The sequence below is a fragment of the Pleurodeles waltl genome, chromosome 10 (assembly GCF_031143425.1).
Source record: "Pleurodeles waltl isolate 20211129_DDA chromosome 10, aPleWal1.hap1.20221129, whole genome shotgun sequence".
NCBI classification, from domain to species: Eukaryota; Metazoa; Chordata; class Amphibia; order Caudata; family Salamandridae; genus Pleurodeles; species Pleurodeles waltl.
The window spans coordinates 947,662,549-947,686,683 of record NC_090449.1 but is presented as its reverse complement, the minus strand read 5'-3'; the positions used below and the strand labels follow the sequence as shown (position 1 = coordinate 947,686,683).

Sequence of the window (24,135 nt, the reverse complement as noted above, 5' to 3'; positions counted from 1 at the left end):
GCCTTTTCATGGCGGTCAGATTGCCATGAAAAGGCTGGCAGAGGACAAGGTTGTAATCAGCTGGGCGGTGCTGAGTTCATCACCACCCTGGCTGATTACAGCCAGGACCACTGTCAGCCTGTCAGGATCACTGGTCCTGGCGGAGACGTTGGTAAGTTGGTGGGTCCGCCCGGCAACCTTATAATGGACCGCCAAAGCACTCCAACCGCCACCCCAAGGCTGGTGATCTTAGGACCTCCAGCCTCGTAATTAGGCCCCTATATCAGTGAACCCCTGGTAGCTTCAGATTGGGGAGGGAGAGTTTGGTACCCGTAAACTCTAAACATTAGCATCTGTTCTTTGATCAGGCTACCGCTTCAGAGGACCAGGACACAGTCCTGCAGCTGAACCTATGCAGTCTACACCACCATGTGTAGAAACTGACAGTTTCAACATCCTCCCAAAGTTGTGGATATCAGCGTTGCCTCTAGGCATATTTCCACAAAGTCTATTTACTCTGGAAGCTGGGACAAGGTTCAGCCTGGTGTGACATCAACAGTACGGGCTGTTACAGGCCAGCCTGTTGGATGTCTTATTGTTAATTTTGTTATGTGCCCAGGAAGGACCTAAGTGGGCACAGATAAAGGTTATTTATCAGCCCATTTGGCCTTTTCACATTTGCAGGACTACACATCTTTATTCAAATCAGCTGTTCTGATGGGGTTTCTAAAAGGTTTCACTCATATGTTTCCTCCCAAACACTTTGTGATATCACAGTGGGATCTCAATGTGGTACTCTTTCCCCATGCACACTTCCACTCCCTTCAAACCAGTGCTCAGCCTCCACTAAATGTGCTGAATCTGAAGACTGCGTTTTTGGGCATGGTAACCTCAGCTGCCTTACACTGCCTTTTTCCCAGCCAAAGTAGTGTTGAGGTCCAGAGCTGCTTGTCTGCCAAAATGAATGACTGATTTCCATGCTGTGGAATCCAGCACTCTCACAACATTCTTTGCCCACCTCACCCCATGAATGAGTAGGAGAGGCTCTATCAGGTGGACCTCAAAATGACTTTAAGATTTTATAAAGCTTGCACAAAAGACCTTTGAGTTGATTATCAGTTCTTTGGGCCTCCAGGGCAAAGAAATGTAAGGCAGTGCAGAAAAGGTTGGGACCGGAACACCAAAAACAAAACAAAAGGATGACCAGCTCCTGCCTGCAGGTCAGCAAGTGCAGGGAACTGGCAGGGCCACAGGGGCATTTAACATACTTGTCGGGTGGGACTGGGGTACCCAAATTTAAAAAAGAATTAAAATTAACCAGCACTAATAATAGAAGAGCATCATTTCATATCCACTGCTTTCTCCAGGAAATGCCCCAAAATGCCCTCTGAGGCTTTCCATTTGTATGTTTTGTTCCTCATGCTTTCCCAAGAAGGGGTAGGTGCATCACCAACCTTTTATTTTTTTAATGTTGTGGGATGCTTCTGGCAACTCAACAGCTCCCCTTGGATCATTTAAAAACAAAACTTGCAGCAAGTCTCTGGGGTCGTTGAATCCATGACCCCAGGAGAGCTTACCATCTTTTTTTAATGTACTCTATGCTGGAGCTCTATGATCTTCAGCTTGAGTGTGAAGGATACCTTGTGAATGGTCTTTTGTCTGCATTTTGTAGCCCGAAGAATGTTAAAGACTTATGGCCAATTACGACCCTGACGGAGGGGTTTTCTCCATCAGAGATGTGACAGAAATACCCCGTCTGCCCTTTTATGATCCCATTATATTCTATGGAGATCGTAATATGGTGGATGGGATATCCGTCACATTTGTGATGGACATAACCCCTCTGTCAAGGCTGTAATTAGGCCCTTTAATACACATTTATAGTTGTTTTGAATAAAAATGCTCCATTTTAAATATTTGTGTAACAATTAAAAATCATTGATATGTGTTTAATAATAATGAATACTTTGATTTAAACTTGTTGGTAAATATTGTGGTGACTTTTTGAAAAATCCAATAGTTTTGCTTTATATGTACTCATTTACACACCCCCTCTGATGTCGCAGACTACCGCATTGTCCCTTTTTCGGTCCGTGGCATTTCGGGACGTTGGTACTGCCGCGGCCCATTTTTGGGGCTCCTTTGCCATTTTCTTCTGCAGTGTTGCCCAGGAGGCACATTTTGTGCTCCAGTTCGCGTTTGAACCTTTTTTCCAAAGATGTGAGCTGCTCTATTAACATGATCCATGGAGTACCAAGTTGTTATCAAGAACACCGTGATGTATTCCAGAAGCCTAGCAAACCTGTTTTACCTCTACATCAGGTCTATGACTGTGCCATTCTTTTGATTCTGTGTGAAGTAGTTCAGTTTGGACGGATGTATTCAACTGAACAAGAAAAGACGGTACTTAAGGTATACCTAGATGATAATCTACAGAATAGTTTGATCGCACCCTGCTCGTCTCCTGCTGGGGCTCCTCTTTTTTTCATTTCAAAGAAATCAAAAGATCTACGTCCCTGTGTTGACTTTCGTGGATTGAACATAACCATCAAGGATCGATATCCCTAACCTCTTATTATGGATATACTCAACGCAGTCCAAGGTGCCAAGAGGTTTACAAAATTGGATCTGAGGGGCGCCTATCATCTCTTATGTATCAAGGAAGGAGATGAATGGAAAACAGCTTTTCATACTCCAGTTGGCCATTATGGATATAGAGTCATGCCTTTTGGCTTAACAAACGCACCCTCAATATTCCAACGATTCATGTACTCTGTGTTTTCTGATTTATTGAATCACAGTGTGGTGATATATCTGGATGACATTCTAGTATATTCTTGCATACCTGAACAACATACTGAGCATGTACTTTAGGTTTTGGAAAGACGCAGACAGAATCAGCTGTACTGCAATCCTGAAAAATGTGAATTTAATAAGGTAGAAGTACAGTATCTTGGGTTTTGCATCACTCAGACAGGAATAGCTATGGATCCAGTCAAAGTACAAGATATTTTGGATTGGCCCTCTCCCTCTTCTATTAAGGAAACCCAATGCTTCCTAGGTCTCTCCAACGTCTATCGTCAATTCATACAAGACTTGGCCCATCAACAAAGTTTTATCACTCAGACCATCAAAGGAGAAAAACTGAAGAAGGGATTTGTTTGCGCTGAAAGTGCAGAAATGGCCTTTCAAAATCTAAAATGGGCCTTTACCCAAGCTCCTATCTTACGGCACCTGGATACAACTAAGAAGTATATAGTGGTCACTGATGCCTCCAAGAGAGCTATTGGTGCGGTCTTAGTTCAGAAACATGAAGACGATGGCTTGGAACATCCTGTCTTTTACTTATCCCACATGTTTACTGCAGGCGAATGCAACTATTCTGTGTTAGAATTGGAATTACTTGCTCTCAAGGCTGCCTGTAAAGAATGGAGACATTTCCCAATGGGGACCAAAGAACCGTTCAAAGCAAGAACTGATCATTGATATTTACAATGTCTCAGAAATTTGCAATGTCGAAATAGTCGGAAGGCAAGATGGGCTTCTATATTCCTGGATCTCAGAACCTAGTAGCAGATGCATTATCTTGTTGCTATCCAGAAAGCGTTAACATTTCCTCTTCTGAAATAATAGAACCCAGTCGAATCATCAGAGTTGCCCAGTCCTTTCTTGATCATGTTAAGACAGAATGTCAATATCTTCCACTTGAAGAATGGAATATCTTGAGTCCTCAATTACAAAAGAATCAGGACTACTTCTATCATCACAACTCTCTATTTTTGCCGACCAAGAAAGTTCAGACCGAGGTTTTACAGATGTGCCATGATTTTCCTGTGGCTGGACATCGTGGAATCAAGAAGAAACAGGAGATGCTCCTACTTTCTTTCTGGTGGCCTACACTTAAGACATATGGTAAATCTTTCGTAACATCATGCCCTATATGTGCTCAAACCAAGACACCTCAGACCAAGCCAGCAGGATTATTGATGCCTTTGCCTGTTCCCTCTGCTCCATGGCACACCCTGTCTACAGATTTCATATGTTCTTTACCATCTTCTTCAGGGAATCATGTCATTATGGTAACCGTTGATTCATTTACCATGATAGCGCATTTCACAGCCTTAAAGAAATTGCCTACATCCAAAGAAATGAGCCATATTTTCATGTAAGTTATCTTTCATCTACATGGTCTTCCACAAGTAATTATTTCAGATCGGGTACTCCAATATGTGTCACATTTTTGGAAGGTTTTTGTACTTCCTTACACATTGATGTCTTCTTTTCCTCAGGATTTCATCCACAGACTAATGGTCAAACTGAACGCTAGAATCAGGAACTCCAATAGTATTCGCGTTGTTTTTGTAATGCCGCACAAAGTAGCTGGGCTGAGTTTTTATATAATAATACGGTGCATAGTGCAACAGGATCTACACCTTTTTTTTGCACATATGGCTTCCATCCCAAGACCTTCCCAACAATTCCTTTTGTGCCACCTCCAGTTACTGTGGTTACATCATTTGCTTGGTGACTCCGCCATATTCAGGACCTGATCTGTACTATGCTTTTCGCCTCCAAACAAGCTATGAAAAGAAAGGCTGATAGCCGACGTCGGTCAGCACCATCTTACCAGCCAGGACACAATGTATCCCTTTCTTCCAAATTTCTGCCTTTTCGTTTTTGTCAAAACAAATTCAAACCCCGCTTTTATGGTCCTTTTGTTGAATACTCCAAATATTAAATCCAGTTGCTGTTCGACTATATTTACCTCAGATTTGGAAGGTTCATCCAGTGTTTTATGTTTCGCTACTCAAGCCTTTCGTTCCCAATCCTTACCATAGGTGTTTTTCAATGTCTTCCTCCTCTTTCTGTGGAAGGCGGTCCTGAATATGAGGTAGAGGTGATCTGTGATTCATACATTTTTCGGAACAAGTTACAATTCCTGACTCACTGGAAAGGTTATCCCCTAAGTGACTGTTCATGGGGATCTGATTCGCAGTTTTTTCTCTCTTTTTCCTGACAAGCCTGGGGCTCTTGGGAGGGGGCCTACTGTGACTCCGCGGACTAATGTGGCGTCCCTTTTTCGGTCTGCCGTTGGGCCGGCAGTCTGCATTTCGGGACGTCAGTACCACCGTGGCCCATTTTTAGGGGCTCCTTTGGCATTTTGTTCTGCGGTCTGACCTAGGAGGGACATTTCATGCTCTGGGTCACGCCGCGGCCACTGGCGAGCTCCCTGACTTAGTTCCCACTTACCTTACTTGGGTCCTTTCTCTTTTTTCTTCTTTTTCTTCTGTCTTCATGTCTTCTTTCTTCTTGGTCTTCCATATTGTCTTCTTCTTTGGTGTTTGTCTTCCCAGCATGCCTTGTTCCTTTTCTTTTTCTACTTGGTCTTTTTTCTCATTCATTTCTATGTGGCCATTTCCAATCCAAGATGGTATCATTCGTTCTTCCTGTTTGTCACTTCCAGTTTCATGGTATATAAGCACTGCAGTTCCCTCCTTCCGTGCATTGCAAACACTTCCGTCTTGGTGGTGATCCTCGCTCCTGTTTCCAGTTTTCTACTAGCTCCTGCTTTTTCCTGCGGAATTGACTTCTATTTTTTGCCTTTTTTTTATTGTTCTTTTTATTTTTTTCAGGAGTTCCTGTGAAAGAGGTTTTTTCCCATTCCTTGGGTTTTTCCCCTGGGACTCCTTCTGGGGGGTACGGTCTGCCTTGGCATTTTTCCTAGTCAGCAGCACCGTGGCTACTAGAAGGGGTCGCCCTCATCTTGGCCAGTCCCTGCTAGCACTGCAGCCTACGGTGGTAAGAGACGTGCAGACTGTGACACCCCCTGGTAAAACCAATAGGCTTGTCTTTTATGTTTTGGTGTCCTGACACTTTCACAAAACCAGGAGGTCTGCATTACTTAAATCACTTGTATACTTTATGTTAACAACACCTCTGAAATTATTGAAAAAATATTAGGTTAAAATGATGGTATATATGGTATGTAATAATATCTAACTTTAAATTAAAAACTCAGACATTCCCTTATAAAAGCAAAGTTTAAAGCAACAGTTGAATTGGGTGAAAATTTCAGTAAAAATGTAACATTTTAGACTCAAAGGAACACCGAAATTCACCAGTTATAGTTAACTGATGTAAATATAACTTACCCTCTCCATGCGTTGCTTATGACTTTACATAGTACATCACTCATCACATGTTCTATGACATCACTAATAACATCTCTGATGATATCTGAAATGAAATAATTGATGGCAGCACTATTCATGGCAGGGGCGCAAGTTATAGTTCCTTCAGTTAACTACAAATGGTGAATTTCACTGTTATTTTAGTGTGAAATGTTATGTTTTTACTGACATGTTCACCTAACTATAACTTGTTTTTTCAGTGAGAATATATAGGTATGCTTGTGACTGCTTGACTACTCCTGTAAATCCAAGTTGTTGCATATTTTCACAAATACTGCAGAGTGTGAACTAGCTGCTCTGGGTCCTTTATTTATTGCATTAATTTCCTATTTGCAATGACTCATTGGTAAAATTTATGACGTTTGTTGTATATAATCCTTTATGTAATGTGAGTGTTTTCACAGTTGCCATCAATTAATGTGGCTCCCTCTCCTAATTTTACTCTTCCTACAGCCTTGTACAGTTGTTTGGCATGGTTGCAAATGCTGTGTTACCTGGAACTGATTTGTCTTTTGTACAATTATTAGTGCTTGCTGATTGTTTTGTAACATCTACAAAGCCATAGTTTATGAAGGCTATTTGCATCTCGGTGTAGTCCTCAGCATATGTGCCTTGTTGTTTTTCAATTTGTGGTGAAGATGCTGAACCTTTTCTAATATAACTGATAATTTTGTTCATATTTCCAGAAGGTGCAGTGAAAGCTGACCATCCAGACGAAGTCTTTGGTAAGTTGAATAACTCTTTTCAAATGTTTTTCTACACATCTTGTGAAGGTAACACTCAAGTGTAGCTTTTAATTATATATGTCAGTGCATTAATGTCCTTCTGCTATGGAAAAACGGTTCATTGGTCTGTGTAAATATTTAACTTCACACATTGCTTCTTTAAAATATCTCTTGCTAAATCAAATGTGCCTCTGGATCACAATCCATCATGCATCTTCTAGCAATCCTCTTTAACTTGTCTTTGAAGATACTACAAATTAAAGCAGTTAGCAAGTTAGACTTTTTTCAGGAATATTTGCTAGAACCTTGTCTTCCACTTGTTCTTCTCAACATGCTTCATCTTGTGCTGCAGGTGTGAAGAACTTGTCTTTGTACTAGATAACTCCTTACCAGTAGGGACTCCTCAAAGCCTCCTCTAGAATCTCCAGACGATGATGACCGGTACCATTTAATTGTTGTTTAAGCTAAAAAAAGAAAATATGTGCTGTTAGGAAAAAGATATCTTCTCCTGATGTAGATTGCAGCTAGAGTTAAGTCAAAGACATTATGCATCCTTACATAAAACCCCCCAAAGCTATCTCCCTACCTAGCTCAGAGTGAACAATGACAAAAACATCTAATAAATGGGTACTATGGGAAATGCAGTACGCTTCTGTTTAAAGCATCTATTTTTTAAATGCTTTTATTAGTGCTCACTTCCTAGGTTACCAGGTCGCCCACCAAGTGTAAAATATTTTCTAATGTCGCCCACCAAGTGTAAAATATTTTCTAATGTATTGTGGTTGATGGGGGCAGAGGGAAATACCCAAACAGGTAAAAAAAAACTGTCACTGAAATCTTCCTGTTTACTGATTTATGATGTGATTGAGTGTCTCAAGTCAATGGATGAAGGATCTGATGACACAATAAGCCAGTGGCTAAAGGAGTTTAACCAAAAGCCACTTAAATTAAGTATATGCAGTACTTTAGTCATAAATGCTTCAAGTGCTGTACATTTCAAATCTAACAACCATGTTTCTTGTCATTGATTGGCGGATACCTTTCTGTGGCCACTGGGCAAGCAGGAGCTTTTGGGCCTCAGCCCTGGGAAATGAGGTTGTTGTGTACTGGCCCACGTTCAACCCTTTCAGCACGTGACTTACAGTTGTGTTATGGCAAGCAGTCATAGGAGGTTAGTGCGGGCGTACAACAGGGCAGCACTCAACAGACACCTAGCAGTGTAATAAAGTGATGGTCCAGTCTCCTCCTTCTATTATTAAAAGACAAGTCCTTTCTTTCACAATGAAACATAATACTAACACATTAACACAAAAAGTATCAAATACCCAATATGCTGGGTGCAAGGCTAATATTTCCAGGAAAGCAGTCCCCTGTCACTCTGCCCCTTCCATCCCCCAATAACTATGGGGTTTTCAGAATTAGGAAGTAGTGGGGCTGCAATGCTTCCCTCTGCTTTGATTAGCAGTCTTTGGGACTAATACAGTGTTCAGCATCTCACCTGTTCTCTGGGGTCATGGTGGGCATTTAGTCAACCTTTCACTCTTAGTATGTGCTACCATCTCACTGAACTTGTCCTGTCTGTGGTTGTCACACAGCTTCCCTGTTCGGTTCTGCAGGTCATTTGACAGTGTTTTGGAGACAGTGGCAGAATGCGGCATTCTTCGGGCGGCAGCTCACTCTACTTGATTGGTAACAGATGGGCCCAGCCATTGTGGCTGGCATACCTCTGCCAGACCAGTGAGTATTGGTGATAGTTGATTTGGCCTCCTTAGGGGAAGGAATTGATGTAGCCTTCCTTCTAGGTGCAGGTCCCAGGGCAGCGACTAGAGAGATTTGAGGTGCTTCAGGCAACAATGATTGGATCCGAACAAGTGTGCTGGGGGATAGCCCCTTGGCCAACCAATCAGTTGTTCCGGACAAAGTGAGAAGGCCTCAATGCAGCAGCTTCTTATTATGGAGGCGTGGTCCGCACAGTACATAGTTTACAAGTGCCGGGGGCTAGCCACACGTTCAGTATTTTTGGAGAGCACAGTGGGGTGGGAAGCAAAGGCACACAGGGTTCTCCTTCAGCAGTGTAAAATGTTTGAACAACTGTCAACCAGTGCTACAGCCACATCCGCAAAGTTTAATGATGAGGCACAGAAACCAGTGGTGCAAATCAATTTAATACTGTTTTCGGCAGTGCAGGCATCTAGGGCACACAATCAAGGGCCAGCGATACAATGGCAAGAACAACAGGGAATTCACGTCAACTGAACCTCTGCTCAGGTTCAGTGACAAGCCCCAAGCATGCCAGTCACACACTTCTTGAGTCTCTGGTGGACTGTCCCACAGCCCTTTTGTCAAGTGCTATTGTCCACACCAGAAGTCAGCTCCTCCTGTAGTGATAGCTTGCCCCTTCTCTTTTTTTTCAGGCAAGACATACCAGGTGCTCAAGGACAGAGAAAATAGTTCTTCCTCCAGATAAGATTCAAGGTGATGTTCACTTTGTTGGGAAGCTAACTGTCAGGTAGACTCCAGCTTTGGTTGAGCAGTAGTCCTATGGCTAATTTGCAGAGCCTCCCCCTTCACAATTAGAGAGAATTTGGAACTTGAACCGCAAGTGGGTCAGCAGCTCCCAGTCGTAATCAGGTTCAGCAGATAAGGGATATTTATTCCTACTCTGCACTTTCAGAATGGTTTGAGTCAGTTCTCTTTACATGTGGCCTTCTCAGAATTGAGTGAATCTCATCAGAGCAGGGTCATATCCAGGCTGGAGCACCAGTGGAATGAAGAGATGTGAATATTTGGCACCCGGCTTTCAACAACAACACCTAACATTGATCAGAAAGAGATCCCCTCACCTCCATCTTAGGCACATGAAAAGGCCAGGGTTTCCAAAATGGAGATTGCAGGCCTGTGCCAGTCTGGTTCACTCAGTCATAAAGTGTGTAACTCACTCTTCACAGACCACACTCTTACGTCCATGCACTTGGGTTCTCAGCTCTAGGATCTGCATTTTTGTCAGCATCGAAGCTTTACATGAGTGGACCAGTAGAACTCCACTCTTGTGACACAGTAGAATGATCTGGTCTACAGAATATGGTATGCTGCCACCATCACTCTACATGCATGAACTCAGGTACATGGACAGAAGTCCTCTACCAGTATCGAATGCACACTTGGTGTGCTGTGTCAAGCCCTGGACAAATCCATGGCAAGGGTCTTGTCAAAGGCAGATTTAGGCCTTTGCTTGCTTTCTAAATTAATGTGAAGCTGGGGCCATGCAAGGGACATTCCCTTTACAATAATGAACCAGGGCCAAAGACTAATTTTAACTCAACTTTGGTCACATAGCATTCCCCATCATATTGCTGTCACCTGGAATGTCACTTTCTGTTGGAGAGACAATGGGAGAAATTCCATTGCTGTCAACATGATTGACCATAAGCAGAATGTATATGATGAAGCACAATGAAGCTGGCTCTTTCCTTCTTGTTGAATGCAGCTTTCAGATTGAATATGTTGTGTTTGTGTCCAGTGACTGCTGCCCACATTGTTTGCCACTGATGTGAGGGATGTAATTCACCAACATTTTCACTCTTTGACTACTGATGACATGACATGATTGAATGATACTCTGCCTTTCATCCTACAACCAACAATATAAAAGAACAAGCAAGGGAAGTGTTTGTTTGCCATGTCCGGCTCTAAATGACATGCCCAATATCCTTGCGCTGGGCTATAGAAGAGTGGCGGCAAAGTCAGACATACTGCAATAGAGTCAAGGGATTTTTCTGAGCTTCCTCCCAGACCTCTGCTTTAGGGGAGCCTCCGCTGAACCCTTTGTTTATGTAGGGGCCATCACTAGAGCTGTTTGATAGCCTATGTTCAGAGCATGCACGTAATAGGCTTCTGATGGTATTCCCTTGTGTGAAAGCAATAGTAATTTCTATTGTAAAAGTGAATGAAAAGCATAACAAGTTTTAAAAAGTATAAAAACGTAAAAACTCCTGTTTACTGAACATCTAAAACTGGATGCTAGACTTAACAACAGAAACTAAATCATGGCTCCCCACATCTAGGATGATCATGTTTCTGCAATTTTGTTAATCACAAGAGGGGATCCCAAGTTACTTGTACACTTGAGCCCAGATTGAATACACTAAAAGGAGGCCAAAAGGCCATTGACAATAATTATTTCTTCTCAGCTCCTAAAATAAATAAATTATTGTATCCATTCACAACATGTGGTGATGAGTTTGGACAAAATGGGACCTAGTCATCAAACAATTTGTTCAAATACATGTAAAAGATAAGGGGCAAATGTAAGAAAAGTGGCTCTGCACACGGTGCAGCTCCACTTTTCTTGTGCCCTTCAGTGCCCCCCTACCGCCACCATGTGTGTGCCGTATTTAAAATACGGCGCACCATGGCACAGGCGAGGGGGCAATAGCGTCATTTTTTTATGCTACAGATGTACTCTGCAGGAGTAGTGCCTAGGTTTTGGCGCTAGTCCTGCAGAGTACATAAGGGCCTATTGTATTCAATGGCATGCCCCTTTTCATGCCTGCTGTGAGCAGGTGTTAAAAGTGCGGAAATAAATGATGCAACGAAATCTGTTAGATTTCGTTGCGCCATTTTTTAGCCTCCCCTCCTAACGGGGGAATGCCCCCTTTGCATACATTATGCCTGGCGCAGCATAATATAGTGCAAAGGGTAACAAAGTGGCGCAATGCATGCATTGCTCCACTTTGTAATTATAGTGCAGCGTTTTAGGCCTTCTAACGCCACATTAGCTTTAAAAATGATCTACTGTGGCATTAGAATGGCGCTAGGGGCTCTTAAATATGCTCCTAACTGTTTACCAAGTTGATTACTGAAAATCAATTTGGGGAAAACAGATCTTCTCTACGTTTTAGATAACTGGAAAAATTGATAATGAATATATTTAGACTTGATGGATATACTGATTGTGACAAAGTAGAGGATCATTTGTCATTGATGGTAGTCCACCACAGTAATAATGCCACTATTCTTCTTAGGTCCAGTAAAGGGGTCAGCTATTTAAACATGAACTCAACCCCTGGTAGCTATGGCACAGAACAGACAGGCTTAATTTAGGAAAATGTCCAAAGCATTTAGAAGTATTAAAAAGGATAAACCTCGAAAACACAACACAATAAAAATCACACTCTGATTTATTAGAATTGAACATAATTTAATGAACCAAATCACACCAAAACAACAAAAATTCAGTAAGGGGAACCAATGACATCAATGTTTAATGCTGCAAGTAAAAATAGTACCAAATAGTGCAAAGCACCACCTGTGGACAACTGGTTGTGCTGTATCAGGACAAGAGTAAGGCTTAAAGCTGACCGCAACTGGACTTGGGTCAGAAACACATGTTGGATTTGTCCCGGTCAGAAAGTTACGTCACACGTAGAAAATTTTAAAGAAGGTAGAGTCTTCAGCGGGGCAAGGCTGGAGGCTGGATCCGAAGAAAGGTTCATCAATGACAGGTTGATGAAGAATGAGGTCTTGGTGAAGCTGTTGACAAAGGCGGGAAAAGCTGTGAGCAGGAAAAGTCCAGAATTTGTGCCCAGAAAATTGTCCATGTTGATTGGATGCTGCTTGGTGTCAGGACCAGTGAAGCTTTCTACCTTCAGACTTACACTGTTTTCTGGAAGTCAAATTTCTTCAGAGGGGCAAAGCTGCAGTCTGGTGAGAAGGGTTAAGTGTTGTTGGATGCCAATCGGTGTCGGTCTCAGTGAAACAGATTTGCTGTTGCAGAGAAGAACATAGTGGGAGCTGTGGCAAAGTCATGCTCTTCGGCAATGCACTTTCTGGAGATCAGCTTGGAGATTGATCTTGTTAACTTAACGGTTCTCCAGGGAAAAAGTTAGCAACAAGTTTTCAAGTCACAGGTTTTTCTAAGGTTTAGGCAGGAGCAGTACACTCTGACATCAGCCAAAGATTCCAAGAACAGTACCTGGAGTCAGGACATCCTCCAACAGACACAGGGCAGGTCTAGCTGAAACTGGTCAGCTGCATTCCTCCACAATAGTTGCTATTTTGCTATTTTGAAGCTTCTATGTCCCTGTAGATTAACAGGAGGACAGATAACTTATCTTTGGTTATTACTTCTTTTTCCTGGGTACAGATGGGAGCATGTTCAGCTCTTAGGATACTCTGCACAGGCCTCAAAAGCAGTCCTTCTTCTGTCTTCCACGGGCTCAGCAGTGTTCTGAAGAGGGTGCCCTGTGGTGTCACATTTATGCCTTGCTGTAGTCTGTGGTGGAGGTGACTGCTTGCCCCTCCCTAACCAAAAGGAAAAAGGTTCCCAGGGTAACCCTAACCACTTTTGAGCATTTCCTTTGTGTTCCAGTTCAAGCAATCCCACAGTGCTCCTCTGTACCTAAATCCAACATGGCAGAACATTTCTTCCCCTGTGCAGATCTCTTGTGCCCACTATAGAGGTCTGGCCAGGGAAATGAGCTACAACTCCTCTGTGATAACTCTAAAATAGTACTGAGGGCAGCCCTCTCCCCCTGGAATTGGTGCATGTCTGGCATAAAGTGGGTAAGGCCTATGTGTTAGCTCCATCTGCCTGGACAGGGTAGGCCTTTCTGAAGTATATCAAGTTCCTGTTCAAAACCCAGATGGTCATCCTGTCAGAAGAACAGAACACCTTCTCCCACCCAAAGGCATTTGTCTCTGCTCATGAAGCAAGTTCCTACCTCATCAAGGATCTACTCAGCTTTTGGCTGTCAGTTGGAAGCTTATGCAAATGTAAAATAGTACATATCCATCCAATTTTACCAATAAGTTGGGGGAGTGATAAATATTTTAGAAAGTCCAAAAGCTGGTTCCTAGGTGGAGATAATATTATTTTATTTTGAAATTATGTACCAATGAATTCCTATGGGTCAGTTAGCCCTGCTAGAGTGTAAATAGCTTTTGAGGTCTTGTCATTGAAAGAACTTGTGTTGCATGAAACATTTACATGTCCCACTTTTAAATACCATGTACCCTGCTTTATTGGGCATTAAAGCCTACTTTAGGGTGATGTCTTAATATTTAAAAGGAGTGTTCAGGGCTGTCGAAAGGGGTTCTTTTGACAGGTCAGATTTACAGTTTTAAAACTGCACAGACAGGCTACAGTTGTAGGCCTGGAGTCATGTTTTGCACTGTCACTCCAGTGGTGAACAATGTGAACTGCAGTCTACTAGTGACATTTAACTTACAGTCCCTGGGTACATTGTCACCATAAGTTAGGGACCTATAAGTAAGTAAAATTGGCCAATAAGGAGTATAGCCAACTTCAACGTACTTTAATGGTCAGAGCATACGCACTTGGACTTGGTTAGCAGAGTTCCTGTTTATTGAGTCTAACAAACAGCAGCATCAGTCCAAAACAATTCATGGGATAATGCAAAAAGAGGCATTTTCCTACACTGACATGTTTGTTTTGATTTACAAGACTGCTTAACAAAAGACCATTATGTAAGTAGAAAAAAAGAGTTTTGTATTGGAGACGTAAAATCTGATTTACTCAGCACATTCATTGTCATTGGATCAGATAGATATTGTGATGGCCTTGCATCACTTTTCACCTGCAAAGTAACTCAAGACAGCGCATGCACTGCCTTGGGTTACTCTGCGCCAGGAAGACTTTACATGGGTGGAGCATGGGTGCCCCATGTATCCACCCTTATATTTGGACCCAAACCCAGATTTTCTAAAGTCCGTACATCTGGGTTTGTGCCCTTGCTTCATGCAGCAAGGGAGCCTGCATTAGTTCTACGCTTCCACAAGAGAGCCAGCACAAGGAGAGTGTATAAATCCACCATATCTTAGTAAATGTGGGCTGTATGCGCAGGAATTAAGGATAAAGATAAGAAATTGTCATTGCCAGAAAGTGGAAGAATGCAAAGAGACAAGTGAGAGGAAAATACATGCAGAAATAAAAAAAACTTTCACTTGAGGAAAGTAGAATTAATTTGAGCAAATGGAGTAAAATGCAAAGAAAACAAGTGTAGCATAAAAATGTGTGTTTGAAAAAAAACTACAAAGACTGAGGATAGTAGTGTGAAAGGATTAAAAAATGAATGAATGTGTTTCTGGAATACCTTGTTCCTAGATTTGAATGAAGCCATCCCAGAAACAGAAAGATTGAATTCTAAAGCACTTAAAACTCGTGTCCAACTTTCTGTGAAGAACAAACGTCATCGCCCCTCTCGAACACGGTTGTGTGACAGCGTCAGCTCAACCGATGGGGAGGATAGTCTGGAAAGGAAGGTAATTCATTCAGTGTCTCTTTATCTTTCAAACCCTCTGTGGTGTGTCTAATTTCCAACTGTCTCTCCCAAAAACGACTGAATTGTTTGTGATATATTGGACACTATTTCATATACTTTAATCTAAGTCTCTGTCTACTAATTGAACTTTATCTTTGTGGAGGTATGGTCACAGATGTGACAGCTGCAGGAAGTGTTCTACATTTGTGCAGTATAGGTTAGTTCTCTACTGATGCAACATAGCTTCTTGTGTATTGCAACAGGTGCCAGCAGCATTAGGAAATATAACTTTATTACTTTGCCAAAATAACCAACTCATCAAGCATCTTGTCAGTAGCTTGGGGATTCCATATGTGTAAAGCCTCACAAACACTGTATCCACACCTGGCCTAAAGGCTGTAAGAAATTGGGATATTAGTTGTGAAGTTCTCTGGGAGACGAAGGACAGCTTTGAAGAAACATTTTCTAGGGTTCGACTGTACGTCCTCCAACCCCTCCCCTACAACACTCTGAAAACGTTGGTTATGCCTCTGCCCTTCTTAGGCCACCAGCAAAGACAGTATACTCATTTTTGGCCCTGTACCAGCAGGTAATTGGGTGCTCCTTCACCTGAGCTGGAGTATTATATTAATGGCTTTTACCACAGTCAGACATGTTCTGGCTCTGGGTAAGCAGCCTCACACCACCTTTGTTTTATTACAGGTGCCCTAGTTCCATTACTGGCACCCACATGCTTCTCCATGGTGTGTGACACATGGTGTGTGCTGGGGCAGAGCCTTAATAGACCTATGGCTTTTGCTGGCTCCCTTGCACTCTAACATCTTCCTTAGGCCATCACAAGAGCCAGCAGTTCTTCATTCTTCTCACTGTATCTGGCAGACAGGGAGATATTGGTGGGGACAGACATTGGGGAGACACAAAACCAGGTTGGGGGCATGTGCCCCAGTGTGATGGGGTCTCCAGCACCATAGCAGATTTTGAAGAGAGGGCACGCACACTCAACCCATGAAAGATAATTAAATGACTAATTATTCGCAGGAGCTTATTAGATATTCTGCAATAGTGTTGAGCATAGAGTCTCTACCAAGACACCCTGGGAAACTGACATTCCACATCATTTTTTCCAGCCCCATTGGGCCAACGTGCATGTTTCTGGTTTGGTTTGCCACTAGTGGGTAGCTCTAGCCACCAGGAGCATTTTCTTCAGGCCTCATGAACTTTATTGGTTATTTAGTTTAGGGGCTCCTAGTTTTGCTGCTCTCTTGACAGAACTTGTCCTTTGCCTGAGCTTGTGATGCTTTCTCCTGGTTAGGGACATCTTCTATAGCCCCTCAATAGCCAGCAAACTGAACACCCTCCTAAACACACTTTCTAGGTCCCACATCTCCTGTTTACTTGATGGGCATCTGTGTGTCAGTGAAGTCAAAGGTCAGTCCAGAGGAATCCAAGAGGAACCATCCAGGGTCACCCACGATGCCCATTCCCCCAAATCCTTCTTCAAGGGCCATAAGAGGCCCAGCACCACTTGGCCCTGGAAAGGCCCATCTTAGTCCTGAGTGCAAGCTAAAGTCAAAATGCCAAAGTCAACCCAAGGTGCAGAGATTCAGTGCTCTTCTGCCTTCCAGCTGGACATTATTCCAGCATCACAGTCCCAGGTCCGGTATCTTCTCAAAAGTCTCTCAGTTGTTGTTGGAAAATGGGTTATTGGTAGGGCAGGTAGGTACCTACACCTAGCAACAAGCCACTAACCTCCACATAGGTACAGTTAGGTCTCAGTAAATTAATCCCAGCTCAACCCTTGGTAGCTTGGCAACGAGCGTTAAGGCTTAACTTAGGAGACAAAGTGTAAAGCATTCAAATATCACAAAACAGTAATTAAATAAAACACAGGAAACAGTTTAAAAATCCAAAACCAATTTATAAAAATAGCTTATATTTTTATCTTTAAAATGACACAAAAACGATTAAAATCGGTTCAGGGGAACCGGAGATATGAATTTTTAAAGTATTATTATTTTCTAGCGCTTAGAAACAAAAAGCGCCAATCGGGTCATCTGGTTGCACCAGGACCGGGGCAAAGTCAAACTTTCAGGCCGACCGCGATGGAGCCCTGCTCGGCTACAAGTCGCGGGAGGCCTCGGTTAAAAAGTTACCTTCTGACTTAGTCTTTATTTTGAAGTTTTTCTTCACCGGGACGAACCTGCCAGTTGAATCCGACCTCCTGGAGCCCTTGTCCGGATACGCGATGTGGGTTTCCTCGGTGGAGACTTTTACCTTCGGACTTAGTCGTTTTTTCGAGATGAAAATCCTTCGACCGGGGTAAACCTGGATCTTGATCCAACGTCTATGGAGCCCTTCTCGGATACGATGGCTGGGAGGTCCCGGTCAACTTTTTACGTTCGGACTTAGTCTCTTTTTTGGATGTTTTTCTTTACCGGGACGAACCACAAAGTCAGGCCGGGTCGCGGTTGAGGCAAGCCGGCTAGAATTTCCGCGGCGGGTCGGTCCCTCTCTGGAGCTTTTTTCAAAAAATTCTCAAATCTTTTCCAAACTTCTGGGGCTTCACCCAGATGTTCTTTTAAGGTTCTTTTGGGGTCCACAGCTCACCCCAAGGGTCCAGAAGTTCTGTGATGGTCCTTGGGGGGTGCGGACTTCAACTCCCAGAATGCACCTGGCGCAAACTCCTTTTTGGCCACTGGACAGTGGTCAGCTGGTCGCTTTCTTCAGGAGTTGGTGCAGGGGACTCTGGTTTAGCAATTTTTCACCTGTAGCAAACAGGGAGTCCCTCCTTGAACCAGTTGAAGCCAGGCAAAGTCCTTCTTGTGGTGAAGCCCAAGTGTGCAGCTGGTGCAGTCCTTCTGAGTGCAGGGTCCAGGTGCAGGCCAGGGGTCCAGCAGGGCAGTCCTTCTTCTTCTTTAGTTCCTTTCTTGTTGAATTCTGGAGGGGATCTGAGGCGTGGGTGCAGGTCTGCCAGTTTTATCCTTGCTCCTGGGTGAAAAGCAGGGGGGTCCTGGTCCTCCAATCAGGTACAGGGTCGTCCCCCTGTGATGACCACTTCCTGGGAAGTGTGGCAAAAATCCATCCCAAAAGGCAACAGTCTCCAAAAATCCAACATGGCTGAATCTGATTTTTGGAGGTTACATCTGGCTGAGCCCACCCACTGGTGTGGCTAAAAATCATAAACACACCCCTCTCCTGCCCTCTCCTAATCTAATCAAGGGGGCACCTAGTTGTCTGGGGTTGCAGGATGTGGGGGTGTTGCTGGGTGCTGCAAATGTCCTTCTCTGCCTTTGAAGACCAGTTTGGCAGCCCTCCCACTTCCTGCCTCACCATCTGCTGAGGGGAGATTCTCTCCCCCAAGCACATTCCTTTGTGTGAAGTCAGGCCACTTCACACCTCATCAAGGTAGCCTGGCAGAAGCTGCTGCAGGCTGGCCAATCAGAGCACAGCAGCAAAAACAATGCAGAGCTGAAATTGGCAACTTTTTAGGTAAAGTCTAAACTTTTTACCTGGACAAGTTATATTAAATCCAACAACTGGAAGTTGTGGGATTTATTACAACAATCAATTTGATACCAAATTCTTGGTATGTAACATTTAAGGAGACTTTAAAATTTAAAATAAAGTCTGCCCATTCTAGCCTATGAAGGCCATTTACTTCAATGAGGGAAAAACGAATTTGGCTGTTTTTACCTCACCAGGGCTTATAAATCTATTTTTATAAAGTCCCTGCTTATAGTTACATGGCACCCAGCCCTAGGGGCACATAGGGCACACCTTAGGGGTGACTTATATGTAAAAATAAGGTAGTTTAAGACTTTGGAAGTACCTTTAATTCCAAAGTCGAATTTGCATATAACTTTAATTTAAAAGCAGCCAGCAAGGCAGGCTTGCTTTTAAAATGACACTGGGCACCTCAGCAATGCACCTAGGTGTGCACCACCTATGCTGTGGTCCCTAAACCTACATGCCCTACCATATACTAGGGACTTATAGGTAGGTTAACTTAGCCAATTATAATTAGCCTAATTTGCATATCCATTTTACACAGAGCACAGGCCCTGGGACTGGTTAGCAGTACCCAGGGCACCATCAAAGTCAGGAAAACACCAGCAAAAAGAGGAAAATGGGGGCAAAAAGTTATGGGGCCTCTGCAATCAGCCCTGTTTTCTCACACAACCCCCCCCCCAGCCCACACGCCTAGGAGACTCAGCCCAACCCTGGGAGAGTCTTCCTGGCTTGTTAGGCGAGGAAGACAGTGAAGAAAACTGGCTGTCCCTTTGCAGGGCCTACTCTGCCTTATATCCTCCTGTCAGGGTCAATCCCTATGGGTAGTGAAGCCATCCCAACAGTAAAAGGACCCAACTCAAACTGAAACTTTCCTCTAGGGGGTCTTCCTCCTTTCTCTCTGCCAACTTGGGTAGTGAGGTGCCCACCTCCCCTACTCCAAACTTTGCTAGGGCAACACCTAGCTTACCCAAAGAGGTCACCCAACACTTGAGCAACCCCACCATGACCAATAGGGTCAGGGGGCCTACTTTGCTATTGGCCCTGGGGTCTGCCTCCCAGGCCAAGTACAGTGCTGCCAGGAAGGCTAGCACCCAGCAGAGGCTACTGACAGCTGTCAGTACCCAGAACCACACCCTAAGCTCTCCACTGACAGGTGGCTGAGCTACTTTAGGGGCATCTTTGGGGTCCTGGCACCCCTCTTGCTGTCTAGAGTGGGGGGCTACCACCTCCTGTGGCAGACACCCTCCTTCCACTCTCCCTTCTGTCAGTGCAGGGGCAACACCTTGCATCTGGACAGCTGCCTGACTACTCAGAAACTTCCTTGCGGTCAGGTGAGGCCTCACCAGTGCCAACTCTGGGCTCCCCCCCTACTGGGGCAGAAGGTTTTTGGCCCCCTGGAACTCTCTTTAAGAGTGGCCTACCCTTCCTTTTCTTCTTTCCTTTTCTTGGGGACCCCTGTCTCCTAACTGTAGGGACTGACTCCCCAGGACTTTGGGTTGGGGGGGCGCCTTGGGCGACCACCCCATCTGTGACCAGACTCACCTCTGGGAGGTCATTGCCCAGGATACAATCTAGGGGAAGGTCAGCACTGACTACCACCCTAATCCAGTCAAGGATACCCTCCCTCTCTAGGGGCACTATGGCTACAGGTTTGGAGGTGACCTCCCCTGTGGCTATCCTGACTTTCTTTGTCTTTCCTGGGACATACATGTCTGGGGTCACTAACCGGTCACTCACTATAGTGTGACTGGCACAGGTGTCTCTCAGGCCAGTGGTAGGGATCCCATTCACTTGAATGTGGTGGAAGTGCCTACTCCCACCCTCAGGGATCACCAGCTTACCATCTGGTCCTGTCTCCCAGCACAATGCTAGGAGGACTTCATCATCTGAGGAATCCTCCTCTATGGCTACACTGGACAGCCCAGTGCTAACCACCTTCCTTGGACAGGCTGCATCTCCTCTGAAGTGACCTGTCTGCTGACAGTCAAAGCAAGCCCTACTGTCCAAGAGTTTTTTTAACCCTGGGTCTCCCTGTCTCTGCTTGTCAGAGTGGGAGTGGGATTTACTCTCCTCCTTCTTAGGGTTCTGGGGTACAGAGGGAGTCTCTGTGGTGGGCTTACCACCTCCCTCCTTAGGTTTTTGGGGACCTGTCCCCCCCTTCTTGGAGTCTCCCCCCTGGGACTTGACAACCACCCTGGTTCTCAACCACTCATCAGCTGCCTCCCCTAGCTCTCTAGGGTTGGTCTGCTTAGAGTCCACTAGATGCTGGCGTAACCTTTCTTGGATACAATTGGTCAAGATGTGCTCTCTCATGATCAGATTGTATAACCCCTCATAAGTATCTACTTTGTTACCAATAATCCAGCCCTCTAGTGCCTTTAGTGAAATGTCCACAAAGTCAACCCAAGACTGGGTACTGACCTTCTGGGTGTCCCTGAACTTCATTCTATATTGCTCTGGGGTCAGACCAAACTTCTTGGCTAAGCACCTCTTCATACTAGGGTATGAATCTGCCTCCTCCCCCCTTAAGGTCAGAAGCCTATCCCTCCCTGAGTTGGGGACCAACTCCCACAAAAGGGAACCCCAGTATTGAGGCCTAACCCTTCTCATTTGGAGTGCCCTCTCAAAGGCCCCCAGCCACTTATCTATGTCATCCCCCTCTACATAAGCAGGAACTACCCCCTTGGGTAATCTGGGGCAAACTCCCCCACCCATGGACACCTCAGCTTCTTTATCGCTGCTTCCATCTCTTTTCTCTTTGTATGCCCACTTTTTCTTTTCTAGGGCCAGCTTCTCTGCTTCCAAAGCTATGTATGCTAGCTGGGCCTCCAGCTCTCTTTCTCTGATGGATTGGTTCTCTCCTCCTGAAAGGACCCCCTTCCCACCACTAGCTTTGGATCTGCCCCTAGTGACTGTATTTACTGAGGACCGTTCTTCCTCGTCCTCACTTAGAGTCAGATGCCTTCCCTCCCCTGAGTGGTTAGAGCTTGCATCCTCCCTTCTTTCTCCCTCTTCTGGAGCTTCCTCTGACTCTACCTCTTGGGCCTCAGCCCATGCTGTCAGGGATGTGATCAGGATTTGCTTCCTGAGATCAGTGGTTGCAGGCAACCCTCTTTCAATACACAACCCCCTAAGCTGGACTACTGTCAGTGTGGGTAGGCTGGCCAGATATAGCTCCATGGTTCCCTAGTTTTGTGTCAACAAAAGCTTTTTGCAAAAATTGGAAACAAGAATTTAGAAAAATTACAAAAATTCAATAATTGAAATTAATCCAAATTAAAAATTAAAAACAATTTTTGCACTAGGACAATTTAAAGGATTTTAAATTTGTTTTACCTAAAACTGTAACGTGATATTGAACACAAGTACAGGATCCCGTCGCTGCTTCCAATTATGTTGGAAAATGGGTTATTGGTAGGGCAGGTAGGTACCTACACCTAGCAACAAGCCACTAACCTCCACATAGGTACAGTTAGGTCTCAGTAAATTAATCCCAGCTCAACCCTTGGTAGCTTGGCAACGAGCGTTAAGGCTTAATTTAGGAGACAAAGTGTAAAGCATTCAAATATCACAAAACAGTAATTAAATAAAACACAGGAAACAGTTTAACAATCCAAAACCAATTTATAAAAATAGCTTATATTTTTATCTTTAAAATGACACAAAAACGATTAAAATCGGTTCAGGGGAACCGGAGATATGAATTTTTAAAGTATTATTATTTTCTAGCGCTTAGAAACAAAAAGCGCCAATCGGGTCATCTGGTTGCACCAGGACCGGGGCAAAGTCAAACTTTCAGGCCGACCGTGATGGAGCCCTGCTCAGCTACAAGTCGCGGGAGGCCTCGGTTAAAAAGTTACCTTCTGACTTAGTCTTTATTTTGAAATTTTTCTTCACCGGGACGAACCTGCCAGTTGAATCCGACCTCCTGGAGCCCTTGTCCGGATACGCGATGTGGGTTTCCTCGGTGGAGACTTTTACCTTCGGACTTAGTCGTTTTTTCGAGATGAAAATCCTTCGACCGGGGTAAACCTGGATCTTGATCCGACGTCCATGGAGCCCTTCTCGGATACGATGGCTGGGAGGTCCCGGTCAACTTTTTACATTCGGACTTAGTCTCTTTTTTGGATGTTTTTCTTTACTGGGACGAACCACGAAGTCAGGCCGGGTCGCGGTTGGGGCAAGCCAGCTAGAATTTCCGCGGCGGGTCGGTCCCTCTCTGGAGCTTTTTTCAAAAAATTCTCAAATCTTTTCCAAACTTCTGGGGCTTCACCCAGATGTTCTTTTAAGGTTCTTTTGGGGTCCACAGCTCACCCCAAGGGTCCAGAAGTTCTGTGATGGTCCTTGGGGGGTGCGGACTTCAACTCCCAGAATGCACCTGGCGCAAACTCCTTTTTGGCCACTGGACAGTGGTCAGCTGGTCGCTTTCTTCAGGAGTTGGTGCAGGGGACTCTGGTTTGCTATTTTTCACCTGTAGCAAACAGGGAGTCCCTCCTTGAACCAGTTGAAGCCAGGCAAAGTCCTTCTTGTGGTGAAGCCCAAGTGTGCAGCTGGTGCAGTCCTTCTGAGTGCAGGGTCCAGGTGCAGGCCAGGGGTCCAGTAGGGCAGTCCTTCTTCTTCTTTAGTTCCTTTCTTGTTGAATTCTGGAGGGGATCTGAGGCGTGGGTGCAGGTTTGCCAGTTTTATCCTTGCTCCTGGGTGAAAAGCAGGGGGGTCCTGGTCCTCCAATCAGGTACAGGGTCGTCCCCCTGTGATGACCACTTCCTGGGAAGTGTGGCAAAAATCCATCCCAAAAGGCAACAGTCTCCAAAAATCCAACATGGCTGAATCTGATTTTTGGAGGTTACATCTGGCTGAGCCCACCCACTGGTGTGGCTAAAAATCATAAACACACCCCTCTCCTGCCCTCTCCTAATCTAATCAAGGGGGCACCTAGTTGTCTGGGGTTGCAGGATGTGGGGGTGTTGCTGGGTGCTGCAAATGTCCTTCTCTGCCTTTGAAGACCAGTTTGGCAGCCCTCCCCCTTCCTGCCTCACCATCTGCTGAGGGGAGATTCTCTCCCCCAAGCACATTCCTTTGTGTGAAGTCAGGCCACTTCACACCTCATCAAGGTAACCTGGCAGAAGCTGCTGCAGGCTGGCCAATCAGAGCACAGCAGCAAAAACAATGCAGAGCTGAAATTGGCAACTTTTTAGGTAAAGTCTAAACTTTTTACCTGGACAAGTTATATTAAATCCAACAACTGGAAGTTGTGGGATTTATTACAACAATCAATTTGATACCAAATTCTTGGTATGTAACATTTAAGGAGACTTTAAAATTTAAAATAAAGTCTGCCCATTCTAGCCTATGAAGGCCATTTACTTCAATGAGGGAAAAACGAATTTGGCTGTTTTTACCTCACCAGGGCTTATAAATCTATTTTTATAAAGTCCCTGCTTATAGTTA

At 44.4% G+C, this 24,135-nt stretch overlaps 1 protein-coding gene across 4 annotated transcripts in view; it reads left to right on the top strand.

Moving 5' to 3' along the window:
* The window catches only part of PPP1R9A (protein phosphatase 1 regulatory subunit 9A), a 718,476-nt gene that overhangs the window by 579,244 nt on the left and 115,097 nt on the right, over window positions 1-24,135 (top strand). For all 4 annotated transcript variants that reach the window (XM_069211751.1, XM_069211753.1, XM_069211750.1 and 1 more), the window contains 2 exons: window positions 6,857-6,895; window positions 15,021-15,178. In XM_069211751.1, coding sequence (XP_069067852.1) covers window positions 6,857-6,895; window positions 15,021-15,178 — 197 coding nt within the window. The remainder of the gene's footprint in view (window positions 1-6,856; window positions 6,896-15,020; window positions 15,179-24,135) is intronic.